The 14,151-nt window shown below is 42.2% G+C and overlaps 2 protein-coding genes across 3 annotated transcripts in view; one reads left to right on the top strand and one right to left on the bottom strand.

The window, feature by feature from the left end:
• The window catches only part of LOC148412980 (inositol-tetrakisphosphate 1-kinase-like), a 33,814-nt gene extending 27,798 nt beyond the window's left edge, over positions 1–6,016 (top strand). The window contains exons 6-11 of the mRNA XM_088432625.1: positions 982–1,080; positions 1,191–1,231; positions 1,878–2,043; positions 2,938–3,005; positions 3,516–3,678; positions 4,148–6,016. Coding sequence (XP_088288751.1) covers positions 982–1,080; positions 1,191–1,231; positions 1,878–2,043; positions 2,938–3,005; positions 3,516–3,678; positions 4,148–4,401 — 791 coding nt within the window. The 3' untranslated portion in view covers positions 4,402–6,016. The remainder of the gene's footprint in view (positions 1–981; positions 1,081–1,190; positions 1,232–1,877; positions 2,044–2,937; positions 3,006–3,515; positions 3,679–4,147) is intronic.
• An 823-nt stretch (positions 6,017–6,839) lies between these two features.
• On the bottom strand, positions 6,840–14,103 carry LOC148412979 (rho GTPase-activating protein 11A-like). Of its 2 annotated transcripts, XM_088432617.1 has the most exons (12): positions 13,840–14,103; positions 13,352–13,503; positions 12,709–12,773; positions 12,323–12,419; positions 11,987–12,243; positions 11,753–11,916; positions 11,528–11,662; positions 10,757–10,930; positions 10,547–10,676; positions 9,404–9,512; positions 8,704–8,797; positions 6,840–8,629 (listed from the first exon to the last, which is right to left on the bottom strand). In XM_088432617.1, the coding sequence occupies exons 2-12, from the start codon at positions 13,478–13,480 to the stop codon at positions 7,395–7,397; spliced, it is 2,589 nt and encodes an 862-aa protein (XP_088288743.1). In that variant the 5' UTR covers positions 13,481–13,503; positions 13,840–14,103; the 3' UTR covers positions 6,840–7,394. The 2 variants fall into 2 exon arrangements, with proteins under 2 accessions (XP_088288743.1, XP_088288742.1); XM_088432616.1 differs by having other exon boundaries at positions 13,352–14,103.
• Positions 14,104–14,151: the final 48 nt, after the last annotated feature.

Raw genomic sequence — 14,151 nt, 5'->3', positions numbered from 1 at the left:
TAGCTTTTAGCCCCCATCCTTTGCTCCTGTTTTTTTTCTTTTCTATTTTTTTTCCTTATCCTTTTTCTTTTTGCATGTCGGAAATGTCACGTGATGTACTAATGCTATCTTTGTGATTGGCCAGATAAGTTGTTATTATTATTAGACACTGTTAATATAGTACTTGGCAAAACTATGCGTTCTGGATGTTGGCTGGTTTGTTTTTCCGGAAAGAAAATGAAATGTCAGAACATAAATCGTAATGCATCCTGAGCTTTGATTCCATTAAAAAAAAAAAAAAAAAGAGAGGGCCATTTGTCACTTGCATCGAAATACAACCAACCTTGGAAATAATCAAGAGAATGGAGTGAGAGAAAAAAAAATGACCTACAGGCATTTGCGTCATTTACCCTTTTTCTATACTGAGGACGAGTGAGCCATTGATCACACGTCAGTCTAATCATTTGTCTGGTGAGTAGTGACTGTTCTTGACTGCTTCTTCCTGTACGTCAGGACTTCCTGTGTGTGACTGCGTGGATGTTGTGTACAGTGTGTGGCTTCTACTAATAAGACTTATCTCAAATGGCCACAGTCATGGTGTGAATAAATAGACATTCGAACACACACCCAGGCGCCTTTCTATATGGGGAAGGACTAGTCGATTCTTGTGTAAAATGCAAGCAGACAGATCACATGCGTAGTAATGACGCATTTCGAAAGCTTTCTTCAGAGCAACTTTGCAAGCTGACCTAGGCGTGTGTGAGAGAGATGTTCAGGGCTGCAAGTATGGATGGAACAGATGACAGTGTGCTTTAAACATAACAGTAAAGAAAATAGTAAATGGTAAAGCTTTTAAGTTTTTTTTATAAACAGGAAGGTTTTTGCTAATGTAGTTTATCAATCCCCGTATTTTAATTCTGTTTGAGACGCAAAAAGAAGTACTGCGCAGTGTGAAAAACTATCGCTTTCAATCTCCCCTTTGTTTTTTCCTTGTGCTCGTAGACGAGAGAATTTGTTCTCCTCCGTTCATGGTGCTCAACAGCGAGTGCAGCCCTGATGTACTGGAGCAGATCAGGAATCATGGACTCACATTCCCCTTCAGTAAGTCCCTCTAGCCTAGCGACGCTCATTATAAAAATAATTTTAATCGAAATGTACCTTTATAGTAGTATTTTGTCACTATTTGACACGTGTCCCAATTTTCTCCTCAGTTTGCAAAACTCGAGTGGCTCATGGAACCAATTCTCATGAGGTAAGTGGCACCTGCTGACAGACTACTGTCATCCTTCCTGTCCACACACCCACACTTGTTAATCAGGGTTTCCCAATCCACTCAGTCAAGGCACATTCTTTACAATGCAAAAAAACACCTCAAGGTAAATACACAAGTTAAAGGGATACTCAATGTTTCTTTTTGGCAATTGTCAGCAGTAAAAATATTTTTTTGGTCTATAATTAGTTTTATGACAATTATACATGAGCGACTCCTTTACAAAAGGGCCTTCGTGTCAAAATAGACTAGTGGCAACCATTTTGCTAGGCCCCACAAGTTAAACCATTTTTTTGATGGTCAAGACTTGCTTTTAGTATATAGGTTTGGGTTAGGGTTAGAATGCATCCAGTTTTAGCTGAAATATTCACATTTTACTGCTGAACTTGGCCAAATAAATTCAGTATCCCTACAAATATGCGGAAGGGATTTAATTGTTGGATTTTTTTCGATAGAAACATTGCCCAGTTTGGCCTTAAATTTCCCATCAAATGGATTTGAAAAGTCTTTACAAAGTCTTGAATTGAATCTTTAGGAATCCCGTAGAAGTTATGGATTGTTTGTACTGTCAGGGCACAATTCACTTGAGCTGAAGTCAATATGCAGTTTTGTGACCGCCTGCCCTCAGATGGCCATTATCTTCAGCGAGGATGACCTGAAGGACGTGAAGCCCCCCTGCGTCATCCAGAGTTTCATCAACCACAACGCAGTGCTCTACAAGGTATTTGTGGTTGGGGACTCCTACACGGTGGTGGAGAGGCCCTCCCTCAAGAATTTCCCTGCCGGACCTGCAGGTAAGCAAACAAGGAAGGAGTTCCCGCTACAAGTGACCAATAAAAGATGTTGTAAAGTGTCTTTATAGCCCCTACGTTTGGACTCTCGGAGGCTTTTAAGGGGCAGTTACTTTTGTCCAACGGGCTAAAATTGTCCAACATGTTGAAAATGATCCAGTGGTACAGTGCACATTTATAAACAGTCTAGATGCACTCACCCGGCCCTCCTCTGGGACAATAAACTAACAGTGCGAGAACATTTTGGAGCACTGAGCCTGGAATGTTCTGCTCGGTCCGATAGAACTCGTAACATTATCGTGGGGAAAACTATGGGATGCTGGACTGTGGACATATGTCTGTCAACTGGAGCAAAGTGGATTCAAAAGAACAGATATTACAATCCAAGAAAATAATACGTGTATAGCTGGGATGTTTGCCACATGTGCCTTTGAGACTCAGGCTTTCTCCTGTGGTACAAAATGATGAACGTTATCTTCGAAACGGCCCATTAGTGTAAATCTGAATTGTTGTTTGCCTATGTACGCCTCGGGATTGTTTGCAACTCTCCCGTGAGCCTAAAGGGCAAAAAGTTTTGTAAATGGATGAATAATTACATCAAGTGGCACAATCGAGGAAACTACTGAGGAAGTGAGGTCAATTGCTTGCAATTGCTTGATTAAAAAGGTAAAAGTCGTTGCAGCAGCGTTTTAAGCCACCTTTTATGCGTTCATCTCCACGGGGAGGCAATTAACACAGACACATTAAGAGTGAAACACCTGCTCATGATAACGTCTCTCCAGAAAAAGAATTTGTAAACCAGTGGCTTACTCAAAGTATGGGATTTGTCGCCACCCACTGCTTAAAATGCTCAAAGACAGCACTGGCTTCTCATTGCTTCTGCTTTGTTGTTTTCAGACAGGAAAGCCATATTCTTCAACAGCCACAACGTTTCCAAGCCAGAGTCGTCCTCGGACTTGACCTCGGTACAACTCTGTTTAATGTCACTTTCCCAGCATGTTTCTTACCTCTGCCAAGCGCAAACACGGTGGCGTTACAATTGCTTTGTTTGTTATATGAGAGAACAAAGATGCGTTCCACCTCCCACGAGCTATTTGTTAAGTCTTTACTTGTTCCTTTCACGAAGCAGGAAATAGCTTGCTCGCTATTTGACATTTCCAACCTGCGAGAAGGGCATTTGAGGGTGCTGGCTTGATAAATCAAGGTGGAAATATGAATGTGAAAAAATCAAAGGATATGATCATTAATATTTGGTCATTTCGGATGCGTAAAACAAATAAATCGTGGACCGATTGCCTGCAACTTGAGTTTGTATCTAGGAACAAGGAACATTGTGGCAATGATCCAAATTCATTTAAAAATATATTTATGAATGTGGTTTCTCTTCGTCCTATATTTCCAGCGACTTTCATGAGTCACTGTAATCCCATAGCGCTCCGCCGAATGAGACTTTAGTTCCTTACATTTGTTTTTAGAGGGAAAACGTGGAGGGTGTGTCCCAGCCTCCCAGCGACGACGTCATCCGGGAACTGTCCAGGTCCTTGCGGCAGGCGCTGGGCGTGTCCTTGTTCGGCATCGACGTCATCATCAATAACCAAACTGGCCAGCACGCCGTCATCGACGTCAACGCCTTCCCTGGTAAGCGCGCGGGCTTTTTCCCGACATTCATTCAAAATCTGTCAAGAATTCGGTGGAAGTAGGTTGAGGAGCTTCATTTCTCCCTGTAGTAGAACTTTGCTATTATTTTATGGGTTGCCTTTAGATTGAATCGTAATTTTATTTCAAGCAAAGTTGTGCTTTGCTGCCATCTGATGGCATTTCGGTGAAAGACTCATTGAAGAAGGTTTAAAAGCTTTATTCAGGGCAAAGTGCTGCTTTGCTGCCATCTGGTGGTCTACGGCAATAGTAAACCTTGTTAGGGGGCATCACTCGCGGATTTCCGGGACCTGCTTGAGACTTGCTAAGTTGAGAGATGTATTAGAATGATTTTTATCTGTAGCACAAATGTAACTTTCCCACATTTGTGGCGAGGCCTTCACCTCACCACTGCCTTCAGTCCGTCCCAAATCCACTTTTGCCGCAAGTGACGTTCGGCCCGTGTCGCCAGGTTACGAGGGCGTCCCCGAGTTCTTCAACGACCTGCTCAACCACATCAGCGGCGTGCTCCAGAGCCACGCGGAACCCGCCGGCGAGCCGGGCAAAGGCCTAAGCGCCGCCAGCGCCGCCCCCCCGTGGATGGTGGAGGGCGACGCGGGACTGAAGGGCGCGCGGCACCAGCGACTGGGCTGCAGCTCGCCCATGTCGCCCAACTTCCAGCAGCACTGCGTGTCCACCATTGCCACCAAGGCCTCCTCCCAGTGACTCCGCCCCCACCCACACCCTGGGAAAACACACACCACAGCGGTGACAGTAACAATGAATAATAAATCATAATAATTATGATGGTAATGATAATATATCTAATCACAACTTTTCCCCTGTACTTCTTGCAAATGATGGTGGTTGGGTGTAAAGCTTTTTTCCCTTCTCTCTCTCTCTCTCTGCCTTTATTTTTTGTATTGTCGTTTTTGGTCCAATGAGACTTTAACAGTACTGTAATGTGAACCTCTTGGGAAGTCATTTGTATTTGCTGCTGTGACGCCCGGCTCGGCATTGTCAGGTTGGGGAAAGATGTGCCACTTGATGTGCAATGTATGATCCCTTCCGTGTGTATGAGTGTGCGTGCGTGCGTGCGTGTGTTGTGTTCAATGCCTCTGACTCCTCTGTGAGGGGAGGGAGCGTGCGTTTGAACCAAGAGATAAGCTGTTGACTTTCTGAGTGCCATCACGTTTTAAACTTGAGTCTAACAGCTGAGAAGGAAATCTCCACGTGACCAAGTGAGCGCAGGAAAACATTCCGTTTTCTTCCCCCTTTTCCTTTTTTCCTCACAAAACGAACTCAACCTGCAGGATTCCATTGTGAGATTCCTCACAGCACTTCATAACGTCGGTTGCCCCCCCCCCCCCCCCCCTTTTTTTATGCTCACCGTGTTTTGAGCATAATTTATTCCACTGATTGTTTTAGATCAAATGTGCCGTCAACACTTTAAAGGAGATTATTAAATTACTAACTGGTTAATGGGGCAGTTTGCTTGATTGAACTCCCACACACAACTCTTAAACATGCTGCTGAATGAGAATCCATCCAGTCGACTCGAAACGTTTAAAGAGCAAGTGTGGGACGTGAGATTTTCTTTCTTAACCCAGTTGTATTGTATTTTGACTTATTAAATGAGATTTTATATGAATGGCAGCTTGTGAACAAATTTACTAGGTGAACGGTAAAATCAAATGCGTTAAAGACAAATTGGAGAACAAAAGTGGTGTTAAAAAAGAAAAAAAAAAGGAGGTTGATAGATTTGTGCCAAAGTAGAGAAATATATTTTCCTCTAAGCCTGCTTCCAGGCGCCTCACTCTTGTAGAGGAGCGACCAGAGGCTAAGTCCGCCTTTTACCTCAGGTCAGCTGGCCATACGGAATAAGCGGTATACTTGTAAAAAACATGTACAAAGAAAGTATGACCCCAAATAGAGTAAGGGCAGCCAACCCCTGCTGTAAAGTGGCATCATCTCACCAGCATTCAGGACACTTTCCACGCAAATCTCTTGACCTTCATTCAAAGGCAATACCTTGAAGATGGCAGGCTTAGAGGAAGCATCCCATTTGCTTTGTCGCAGCTGTGCGTCAGAATTTAAAAAAAAAAAAAAGTTGAATCCTTCCTATGGTCACTTGTGCCCCAGTAGGATCATGATCAGCAAGCCTGCGTTCCACCTTCAAAATGTTTACTCCGTGGGTGTTGTGTACAGTATGTGTATATACGCCTCAGCTTGCTTCCAAAAGTGTTTGGTATGCATTACCATGAAAAAGAATCCACCTTTTTTTTTTTTTTTTTTTTAAATAGGTCGACTCACACACATGAAATAAATGAGTGGAAATTTCTCTTGCTTTTGTGTTTGTGGCTCATATTGAGTGGTTTTAATAGTATGTGCACCTTCATTTTCTAAGTGTCCTTTCATCAGTTTGCCACCTAGAGCTTTATTTCATCAATTTATCAGATAGATTATCTAGTTAAAATGTTTTAAAACTTTAGCAATGTGTTTAAATAAAAAAGCACCTCCTTTCACCTGGTCATCAAGTATATAGTGACGCTTAAGTGTTTTTAGTGAAATGACTTTTTTTTTTTAATTACCGTGCAAAGTAAGCTATAAAAAAGATTTTAAAAATACATGTATATTGACATTTTTTTATGACTGTTAAGCAAAAGAAGGACCATATATAGCTTTATTACCATGTATACAATGGGATTTTAAAAAATGTATGTGAGGCTTAATAGATGTTTGTAGTTGGAAAGCCATTTTTGAAAAAATATGTAAAGTAATAAAAGAAAAAAAAAATTATATATATATATATATATATATATATATATATATATAGACATATGTATATGAAACCAACTAAGTATACTTGAAAAGGAAGCTAAAAAAACATGGAAACCAAGACATAAAACTAGGTTTTTGCCTAGCAAAAAAAGCCATACAAATTGAATAGATGGTAAAAAAAAAATGTATATATATATATATATATATATATATATATATATATATATATATATATATATATATATATATGTTATTTTTTTGTTTATAAGAACTGTAAAAAAAATACATGACGAAGAGCAAAAAAAAAAAAGTGCTAGGCTAAATGTATCAGCTAGTCAACCTATCTGCAAAGTATGACAATATTTTGGAAAAAATAATCCTTTTTACCCAGAATGATGTACTTCATGATGTTTCATGAATTGCACTGCATGAACAATTTATATAAACTATATTTCTATAAAAGTTGAATTTCTTTTGCAGAGAAAGCCTACCCATACGCAATCTCAGAAAAGGCTATGCAACCTTTAGTGGCAGGTAAGTTATTGCCGCCCCCCATGAGACAAGACAAGGTTGTTGTTTTTTTTTAAGTTTTTTTTTTATTATTTGTTGTCAAGGATGTTTTACTGTTTTTTTTTTATTTTTTCAATACTATTTGGCAATTTTGATCCCATCAGAAATGCACCTTTTCTGGCCTATCACAAAAACAAAGTAGAAACACAGCACCTTAAACAGGAACAGGTACAGAATGCATAAATACAAGTAAAGGCAACCTCTTCCACCAATTAAAAAGAAGAAAAAAAAAAAAAAAGTTCGATACCCAAAAAGAAAGCGGAGTATCGTAAGGCAAAGGCACCTTTATTTATGCGGCACCTATTGTAGCCACAAATAAATTAACTCCCGCGCCGATAAGGCCGAAATCAAGTCTAAACGATGCATCGCTACAAATCAACAGGCTTGGTCGCCGGCAGCAGTCGGCGTTGGTTCAGAGGGTTTCTGGGCGAGCCTCGGTAATATGGCGCCTCATTCTCCGCCAGCTTCTGCGCGAGCGCCTTCCGCGCTCCTGCTGCTTCCCAGATGGCCGATTCCGCGCGGGGCCTCGTTTGGGCCTTGTTGGTCACGTCGCCAAGCGCGCAAGCCTCGCTTTTTGCAGCCAATGCGCTTGGCTTCTTGGGGGGCACGGGGGGCGCTTTCTTAAGGGGCTTGTCCGTGTCCAGAAGGACTTGGACGTCCTTCCCCTTGGACGGCGGCGGGTGCGGGGACAGGCCGCTTTCCAGGCTCAGCGCTTTCACCACTTTGACGCCCGGAGCGCGGGCCGGGTCCGCGTTCCAGGCGGCTCTCCCGCTCTCTCCGAGGAGAGAGTTGATCCTGCGGACCGCCTGCCGCACGGGGGTGCGCTCAAACTTCAGCGGTGACCTGCCGTGTTTGCCCTTGGCGCCTCTGGGAGACTTGAGGGTGAGTCTGTTGAAATGTTGAATGTGGTCCGCCACACGGGGGCGGGATCGAACTTGGGCGCCGGCCTCCGGGGAGGACGCGTCCGTGCGTCGTGCCGCGACCGCCGTCTTGAAAGGGGTGGACCGCAGTCCCGGCGAGGCGCCCAGTCCGAAGTGCGCCGGACTCTGCATGTCCAGAGCTTCGAGGAGCCTGCTGCAGCCAAGCTGCCGGTCTGTGTCGTCACTTCCGCGCGTGTCTGAGCTATTGTGGCAAAATGAACCCTGAGCGGGATTTAAAACGATACTATCGATATGCAAAGGCGATACGGCTCCGATGTCAAAAGTAACGTTTAGCTCGCGAGGCGTCGGGAACTTGGACATGCACGCGTCCTGGACTGCGGGGGTCTTTGGCGACGGGGGAGCGATAGCGTCTGACGGCTCGGTTTTCAACTCCGGCGTTTTCGATCCTGCGGGGGAGTTCCCCGCCTTCGACGGGGACTGGCTTTCTAGGCTCTCGCCGCTGGAAGCGCAGCAGAGATTTTTGGACAGGGCGAACGCAGTCAGAGGCTCGGACGCAACGATGGCGGGTTCGGACACAAAACGGCTCTGGAGACACACGCCGGTGGGCGTGTCAGGGAAGGAGCCCTCGCTGAAGGGCGGCGCTTCTCCCGAGGCCTCGCCGCTCCAGGGCTCACGCTGGGGGGTCAGCAAGTTGTCCTCAGACTTGCTTATAAACTTTGAACCTATCGAGGTGGAATAGTAACAGGAATTAGTCGGGCAAAAGGCCAGCGGATTAAAAGCGCCCTTGCGTACTTACTGCTGGACTGCGCGTTTTTCGATTGCTCTTTGGTGAAACAAAAACCGGTGACGCTCTCCTGGGTGGCGAGTCGCCAACCTATGGACTCAGATCCCTACACCGGCAAGCGGCATGGAATGAGACATGAAAGATGAAATAAGATTAGTATTCAAGTGTTAAATGAACCCACAAACGTTACCCAGAATGCAACATTCTTGTTAATCAGATGGCTTTTAGGATTAGTTCTTCAGAGGATGAGAGAAATCACTCAGAAGAAACGAGATCTTCTTTTGGGGGTCAGCAACTTTTATTCAGAATTAGATAACTTTTAACTATAGAGCATTTCTAAATTATTGACCACACCCAAAATATGACAATTATTGCACCATATATATGTATGAACAAGATAAGCAAGTATAAAAGTGTTCTGCTTAAAATGAAAGGAAGTTGGGTATTAAAAATGTAGTCTAGCTTTGTACCATACAGTATAGTCTACCATAAACGGAATTCTGAGAATAACCGGATTAATACATTGTGCATGCCTATATATTAGTAGACAATGATTACATGTAAAACACAATCGCCACAAAAGTGCAACAGTTGAGTAGAACTGAATCTACCCCATGTGCAAACAAGGCTTGATCTCAAAATGAATTGCTTGCGGGGGCTGAAGACGACACCATTGTTCTTTGGTAGACTTCTATCAGGCAAGCGGACTTACGGCGTCTTTGTGGCTCCTCCCCAAACTGAAACGCTGGCGCAGAGACTTGCGCTGGGCTTCTTTCTTGTCCACTTTGGGAGAAAAGCAGCCGGCTCTTCCAGATTCAACTCTTAAATGGTATATAAAAAAAAAAAAAAAAAAAAGAATTATGGTTCCATTCTATGTAATAGTTTTTTTATTGTTGTGTTTTTGACCATTTCTATGCCCTTCCTATGTAGGTAAGGTTTTTTTTAAGATCCTCCAAAATTTCCTAGAAGAGTCAAATGAAAGTAATCAACAACATGCACATACATACTTATGTACAGAAATTGAATGGACCAAACAATGCTGGTGACCAGTTACTTTAACAGCGCATGTTACTCGTACTGTATTTGTTACCAGCAGTCAGACACATGGCGCCTCTAGGCGGCAGTATAACTCAGCAGACATCTCGTTAACCACGATGCGTTTGTCAAGCTTTTCTAAGTGAAGATTTTTTTTAACCAGCGGGTACTGTACTGGGTTGGGCAATAAGGTGAATTAATTCGACTAATTTGTCTTTTCTAACAATCGACTATTTGAAAATCAGCTGAATCGTGAAATGGAGGTTTTTCACAGTAATTTATAATAACATATAACTATAATTACTAAATTGTGGCATTTCATCAAGTTACACACAAGCTTTGAAAAGCTATTTTATGCACAAGCTATGAATCATTTTATGTTAAAACTTATTTAAAATTAGTATATGTTATTGTTGTCTATTGTCTGAACATTTTGGATACATTTGTTAACTGTTCTTTAATCAATAACATTCTTCCTGCAATGTTTTTTGGATGTATTACTTCTATTAAAATTAATAAAAACTGCAAATGTCCAAACTGACTGAAAAAGAAGACCAAAAAAGAGATTTTATTTTTGGGGCATATCACCCAGCCCTAGAGGGTAACTTGACTTTCTGCATATATGGCAGTGAATTTGGAGGGATTAAATGCCACTCAGGACATTTGAGTTAATACATAACTGTTTAATAATGGAATCATTTTATGTAACTTCTTATGGAAGTAGCCACCAGCACCATGGAATTAAATAATAGGGCCCCTTGTATTGCATCTAATTGTTGCGTGTGAGTCGTCACTAATTACGTGGCCGACGTGTGTGTACCTGCTGACTGCATTTCTGCCACTCAGTCGCCTGTTCTTTTTCCTCGCCGAGGCGGCCGGCTGCTTGTGACACTTCCCAGCCGAGGGCAGAGTACTTTGGGACAAATCCAACACCCCGGAAGCGCTGTAAGCTGCATATTGAACAGAAGGCACATCCTTCAAACAAACTACGCAGCTGTTTTACCAGCCTTGTGAGAGTGATCCAACATACCTGATCCGGGGGTGGACGTGCCGCTGACCAAGGAAATGGGAAGCAATTCCATTCCAAAATTCTTCTTGACAGATCGACGTTTTTTGTTTGAGAATCCAAAAGAGTAACCGGAATCAATAGGCAGTTTTCGCTTGGAGGATGGTGTTGCGATCACGGGGGTGGCAGAAGAAAAAACTACAAACAAGAACAAGGTCCATCAGACTGTTTAAAACAGTTTAACATAAAGGCTTTTGTTTCAGTTCATTAGGGATGAGTATGTAAAAATGTGCTGGATCAACTACTTTTGTGATTGGCAGCCGAGAAGTCAATGTTTCAATTTCATTTGTAGGTTCATAAAGGATGAACACTTGAAAAAAAAAAAAAAAGGCAACAATCACAAAGCAAAAAATCTCCTAAAAGCATATACTCGAGTAACACTGGACTTCAATAGAAAAAAATACACCCTACTATACATGGTCCTTTTTTTCTTTGCCAGGAAAAAAAACTTTTTTAAACAAAAAAACAATACTATAAGTTTATTTGTTTTACTTAACATAATGTTGATCTGCGGGGACAAAACAACTTATTATACATGGTCGATTTTTTGACAAAAAAAAACCATCTTACTATACGTTGTCATTTATTTATTTTTAATCTGTAAAAGAAATGCTTTGGTATATATACACATAGCAGTTTTTTTTGTTTTTTTTTAGTAAATAAAGACTGACTTGACATGGTTGTTTAAAAAAAACTCCTTCCCTTCCAGCCCATCCCCTACAGTCCACGTCTTACCTCCAAGACTGTGTCTCCACTTCATCCCTGAGTTTTGGTCTAGCTCCTGAAGCTCATTGAACACAGGGGACAGAATTTCTGGGGCACCGTGTGTCAGGTCTGAAACCTTCTCTTCAAGAAAGTCTGGCAACACACCTGAAACGAGCAGACAACGTTCACAATTTGAGTACTAAACCAGACCCAGGAAGAGGAAAAAAACGACAACTGTGGAGTGTGATGTGGTACCAAAGTTGTGGGCGTGCTCTATGAAGCAGCGAACAACAGCCGTCTGCAATCGGATGCGCTTCTCTGTGTTGGCGTTCATCTTCTCCGTACCGTCTCCGAAGTGGAGGAGATTGGGAGCCAGGATTACGGACAAATTGGCACTGTCCATCTTATTCTCAGCACTCCTGGCATCAAACAAAGTCAGCAACGATGAATACAATGAATCCGTGTCAAACAAACAAAAAGTGCAGGCACCTCTTGGAGACATTTTGGAGGAAGTCAAAAAAGTGGTGCAAAACACTGAGACTCCTGTCAGGCAGGACGCAGGACAGCAGCATGGTGGCTGAGATGCGCTCCTCATTAGCGGGAAGCTGCTGGGCCTTGAGAAAGGCCTCCTGCAGCTCCGTGGGCAGCACAGGTTCTGGAAGCTCCCTGAAGAACTGCTTGACCAGCCCAGCCACATCGCAGGGAAGCGCGGCAGATAGCCACTCCTCACCCAAATCAACTTTTGCCTAGCAACGCACAACAAAGCTCCGTGGTTCAAAGCCCTTTAAAGAGGTCTAGGATCACACATTGGGGGCAAAGACTCACCCGTAGGGCTTTCAGACGCACAACAGAGCCGGATTTCCTGAATAGGCCCTCAGTGTCAACATGTGCCTGCAACTTCATGCATGCATCCACCAGAAAGCTAGAACAGCACACATACGGTACACTAATGTAATTGTGATGTTGTTGTCATAAATGAAAACCCAAGATAGAGTGAACCTGCCATAACCACACGGCAATGTAGCGAGGGACCACTGTATTCGATAGAAATAGAAATTAAATGCAGGCATTCAATAAATCCCAGATTATATTTGTCACCATTAACTCTTTACTATCATGCAAGCAAAATCTACAATGGTCTTGACATACATCTTTTAGCGGTAGAGAATGGCAGCAAAACAAAAGAGAAAATATGTAACTAAATAACTTACCGTGGCACCCTCCCATGCGCCATGTCATAATATGGTAAGCTCTCCAATGGCACCCCAAAAACTTTCTAGGGACAACAATGAAAAAGTAGCATGAGATTTGGACTAGGTAAGACCTTACTGAATGTGTAATAAAATGATTTGCATCCTTAAAATTCACAAATAAAACATGTCACATTTTATTAACACTGGCTTATTCTACATTTTTATAGAGGTTTTATTATATTATTAGGTTTTCTGCTCAGAGGTGGTTCCTCTTACTATATTGGAATCTTGTTCAGGTGCCCAACAATGATCACTATTTGCATTGCTGTAGACTTTTTTTTTCTTTGCAGACAATTCAAATGGGGAAGTAAAGAACGCCATTTTTGAAATTCAAAGTCTCGTGATCACAACTCGTGTCACAACTATTGTGACTTCTACAAAAAAAAAAAAAAAAAAAAAAAAAAAAAAAAAAACAATTTAAAAGAGAACACATCCAGGCTAACCTCTCTACTTTGTAAGGTGTTGTGTTTGAATACTTTCCATTTTGGATAAAGAAAAGATTAGCCTTTGTGCAACTTTTTGAGCTAGCTTGTGGGAGTTCAAAAGAAACAAAAATCAAACAATACAATGTTATTAAAAAAAATCATCTCTGAAGACTCACCGAGTTGGTTGTTGTCGTCTTACAGCTGCCTGCTTTGTTTTTGTTCCAGTTCTTTGTCTTTATCCCATATGCTGAGCGGAGATGTTGCACAGCCACCAGGCGAACCACATTTCTCCCCTCGGACATCATTTTAGCCGTCGTATCCTGCCAAACTACACACTAAAATCACTTTTCACCTTTTCCTAACAAAAACGACGAAACTCTTCGGCTTGTCTTTTTAAGTCAATCTGTCGCTAAGTCATCATTACGTTTATTTAAATAACACAAAAAAAACACGCTCTCGTTTTGTAAAACGAAAAGTGGCAACAAAAAACAGCAACACAGTTTCTAAATCAAAAATACGTTATTCCAAACGAATCGACGACGTTTACACGAGATACTCATAAGATAACAATGCAAGTCTGCTAGCTAATGGTAGCTAGCCGCAGAGCAAAACATTAACGTCGCAAACAAAACAAAAATAAATATTCCCGTGTAATTATTCCAACCTAATTTAGTCCCCTGAAACAGCGATCGCTTTGCATCGTACCGATAACGATAAATTACTTCCCGATTACGTTGCCGCTACAGCCATTTTTTCAAAGTCGGTGAAAAGTAAACGGCCTCCCTGACAGTTTCCGTGGTGCATTCAAACTACAGCGCAGTCTTCTTTCTGCTCTCTGATTGGTTGGAAATGTTTGAATGCCATTTAATGATGCGTTTGATTTCTTTCTTGGCCGACCTTCGTGGGTGGAGCTATTTTTCACCCTATAACATTTTACAGCAATTTTACTGTAAAGACCAAAACGAACGTTAAATTA

The sequence above is a fragment of the Hippichthys cyanospilos genome, chromosome 14 (genome assembly GCF_059441005.1).
Source record: "Hippichthys cyanospilos isolate Australia breed blue-spotted pipefish chromosome 14, RoL_Hcya_1.0, whole genome shotgun sequence".
Classification (NCBI taxonomy): domain Eukaryota; kingdom Metazoa; phylum Chordata; class Actinopteri; order Syngnathiformes; family Syngnathidae; genus Hippichthys; species Hippichthys cyanospilos.
This window is presented reverse-complemented; position numbering and strand designations above follow the sequence as displayed.